The sequence below is a fragment of the Procambarus clarkii genome, chromosome 2 (assembly GCF_040958095.1).
Source record: "Procambarus clarkii isolate CNS0578487 chromosome 2, FALCON_Pclarkii_2.0, whole genome shotgun sequence".
Taxonomy (NCBI): Eukaryota; Metazoa; Arthropoda; class Malacostraca; order Decapoda; family Cambaridae; genus Procambarus; species Procambarus clarkii.
This window is the reverse complement of record NC_091151.1, coordinates 24,624,763-24,628,355: the sequence shown is the minus strand read 5'-3', so window position 1 is coordinate 24,628,355 and position 3,593 is coordinate 24,624,763. Positions and strand designations below refer to the sequence as shown.

General features: G+C 47.2%; 1 protein-coding gene and 1 pseudogene across 1 annotated transcript; both read right to left on the bottom strand.

The window, feature by feature from the left end:
- Nucleotides 1-1,061: 1,061 nt before the first annotated feature.
- LOC138365950 (adhesive plaque matrix protein-like) lies at nt 1,062-2,030 on the bottom strand (annotated as a pseudogene).
- A 15-nt stretch (nt 2,031-2,045) lies between these two features.
- LOC138365942 (protein TsetseEP-like) lies at nt 2,046-2,792 on the bottom strand. The gene is made up of 2 exons (XM_069326656.1): nt 2,788-2,792; nt 2,046-2,343 (listed from the first exon to the last, which is right to left on the bottom strand). Exons 1-2 carry the CDS (start codon nt 2,790-2,792, stop codon nt 2,046-2,048), a joined length of 303 nt encoding a protein of 100 aa, XP_069182757.1.
- Nucleotides 2,793-3,593: the final 801 nt, after the last annotated feature.

Genomic DNA, 3,593 nt, shown 5'->3' with positions numbered 1-3,593 from the left:
CGATATTTCCCAGAAAAAAAATATCGTCTGTGGACTGTACAGTCCACAGGGGTCCTCTGGCCAAAAAAAAAATATCGTCTGTGGACTGTACAGTCCACAGGGGTCCTCTGGCCAAAAAAAAATATCGTCTGTGGACTGTACTCCCTACTACTGATAATGGCTATGAGAAAGTTGGTATGAGCCATGGCGAGGAGTCGAACCTGTGCTCTGAGCACTACCAAGCACACGCCTTATACCACTGCTCTGAGTACTACCAAGCACACGCCTTATACCACTGCTCTGAGCACTACCAAGCACACGCCTTATACCACTGCTCTGAGTACTACCAAGCACACGCCTTATACCACTGCTCTGAGTACTACCAAGCACACACCTTATACCACTGCTCTGAGTACTACCAAGCACACGCCTTATACCACTGCTCTGAGCACTACCAAGCACACGCCTTATACCACTGCTCTGAGTACTACCAAGCACACGCCTTATACCACTGCTCTGAGTACTACCAAGCACACGCCTTATACCACTGCTCTGAGTACTACCAAGCACACACCTTATACCACTGCTCTGAGTACTACCAAGCACACACCTTATACCACTGTTCTGAGTACTACCAAGCACACACCTTATACCACTGCTCTGAGTACTACCAAGCACACACCTTATACCACTGCTCTGAGTACTACCAAGCACACGCCTTATACCACTGCTCTGAGCACTACCAAGCACACGCCTTATACCACTGCTCTGAGCACTACCAAGCACACACCTTATACCACTGCTCTGAGTACTACCAAGCACACACCTTATACCACTGCTCTGAGTACTACCAAGCACACGCCTTATACCACTGCTCTGAGCACTACCAAGCACACACCTTATACCACTGCTCTGAGTACTACCAAGCACACACCTTATACCACTGCTCTGAGCACTACCAAGCACACACCTTATACCACTGCTCTGAGTACTACCAAGCACACACCTTATAAAACTGCACCACGACATGGTCAGAAGCAATACACTCTGGGAGTCAACTGAATGTTCTGGTGTGGCTGAGCCTAACCTGGGCTCCACACAATGCACTCTGGCTTGTACTCTGGCTTGTACTGTGGCTTGCACTCTGGCTTGTACTCTGTCTTGTACTCTGGCTTGCACTCTGTCTTGTACTCTGGCTTGTACTGTGGCTTGCACTCTGTCTTGTACTCTGGCTTGAACTCTGGCTTGCACTCTGACTTGTATTCTGTCTTGTACCTTGGCGTGCACTCTGGCTTGTAATTTGGCTTGTATTCTGGATTGCACTCTGGCTTGTACTGTGGCTTGCACTCTGGCTTGCACTCTGGCTTGTACTCTGGCTTGCACTCTGGCTTGCACTCTGGCTTGTACTCTGGCTTGCACTCTGGCTTGTAATCTGGCTTGTATTCTAGCATGCACTCTGGCTTGTACTCTGGTTTGTACTCTGGCTTGCATTCTGTCTTGTACTCTGGCGTGCACTCGGGCTTGTAATCTGGCTTGTATTCTAGCTTGTACTCTGGCTTGTACTCTGGCTTGCACTCTGGCTTGTACTCTGGCTTGTTCTCTGGCTTGTACTCTGGCTTGCACTCTGGCTTGTAATCTGGTTTGTACTCTGGCTTGTATTCAGTCTTGCACCCTGGCGTGTACCCTGGCTTGCACTCTGGCTTGCACCCTGGCTTGCACCCTGGCTTGCACTTTGGCTTGTACTCTGGCTTGCACTCTGGCTTGTACTCTGGCTTGTAATCTGGCTTGCACTCTGGCTTGTACTCTGGCTTCCACTCTAGCTTGCACCTCGACTTGCACTCTGGCTTGTACTCTAGCTTTCACTCTGGCTTGCACTCTGGCTTGTACTTAGGCTTGTACTGTGTCTTGCACTCTGGCTTGCACTCTGTCTTGTACTCTGGCTTGCACTCTGGATTGTACTCTGGCTTGTACTCTGGCTTGCACTCTGGCGTGTACTCTGGCTTGCACTCTGGCTTGCACTCTGCCTTGTACTTTGGCGTGCACTCTGGCATGTACTGTGGCTTGCACTATGGCTTGTACTCAGGCTTGTACGGTGGCTTGCACTCTGGCTTGTACTCTGGTTTGTACTCTGGCTTGCACTCTGGCTTGTACTCTGGCTTGCACTCTGGCTTGCACCCTGACTTGCACTCTAGCGTGTACTCTGGCTTGCACTCTGGTTTGCACCCTGGCATGTACTTGGGCTTGCACTCCAGCTTGTACTCTGACTTGCACTCCAGCTTGTACTCTGGCTTGCACTCAGGCGTGTACTCTGGCTTGCACTCTGGCTTGTACTCCGGCTTGTACTCTAGGAGTTCTACGCTGTTCCTTAAATGCAGGAAAATAAATCATTAAGGTGATTTATCAGTAAGAAGTTCAGTCGGAGCCATGAGTAGGGTTCGAAGCTGCGCTCTGGGTAGTCCCAAGACCTCAGACCACTACGGTGCTGTAAGCTACTACAGTCCAGTCCACACACGAGGAAAAATGCTAAATAGGTAAAAATGTCAACAAAATCTACAAAAAAGTGTTACCGGATTTGGCCGCCATCTTGAAAAAAGATGGCGGCCAAAAACTTATTTGTAAAAACCTGCTTCGGACTGAGTTTAAAAATTAATCGACATATAAAATACTCTCCACAAAATATTCTACACAAAAGGAACTATACATTTTTCTAGTGCATGCAGAGTTTTGACGCTTCAGACGGGAGACTGTTCTAATTTGCTTGTTAACACCCCTAATTACGTCACAAGGAGTTACGTCACAAGGAGTTACGTCATAAAGAGTTACGTCACAAGGAGTTACGTCACAAGGAGTTACGTCACAAGGAAACTGGTCGTGTGTGCTATCTTGAAGCATGATTTGAGCTCTTACATCAACTGTTGAAATTTCTTTTGTTTCCTGGAGTAGGGACAGTTAACCTGGCATTAATTATTATTTTGAAGTAAAAAATGTTCTTATTTTGAAGAATTTTTTTTGGAGACTGTGCACAGTGTTGAGATTGTGCTCAATGTGGAGACTGCTTAGTGTGGAGACTGCACCATATGGAGACTATGCACCGTGTGGAGATTGTGCACAGCGTGGAGACTGTGCACAGTGTGATGACTGTGGACAGTGTGAAGACTGTGCACATTGTGGAGACTGTGCACACTGTGCACTTTGCGAAAATGTAAACACTATAGAGACTGTGCACAATATGGAGGCTGTGCACTGTGTGGACACTGTGCACAATGTTGAGACTGTGTACTGTGTGGACACTGTGCACAGTGTGGAGAATGTGTATTGTGTTTTGACTGTGCTCAATGTGGAGACTGTGCACAGTGTAGAGACTGTGCACAGTGTGCTGACTATGCTGCCGGAAATTCCTACACTATTTACTAATCTTTAACATAAGATGCAAGTGAAAAGTTGCTGTTTTTTGGTTAAATAAATATTAAATAAACGTAATAAATTACGTTAGTTAAGCCTACTAAGAGTTTGTGTCCGTGGCAACTTTGTACTGGAAAATGAGGCGGATTCGTCACCTGGCCCCAGAGGTGGTGGATGTGCAGGACGTGTCTAGGTTATATATATATTTAGGC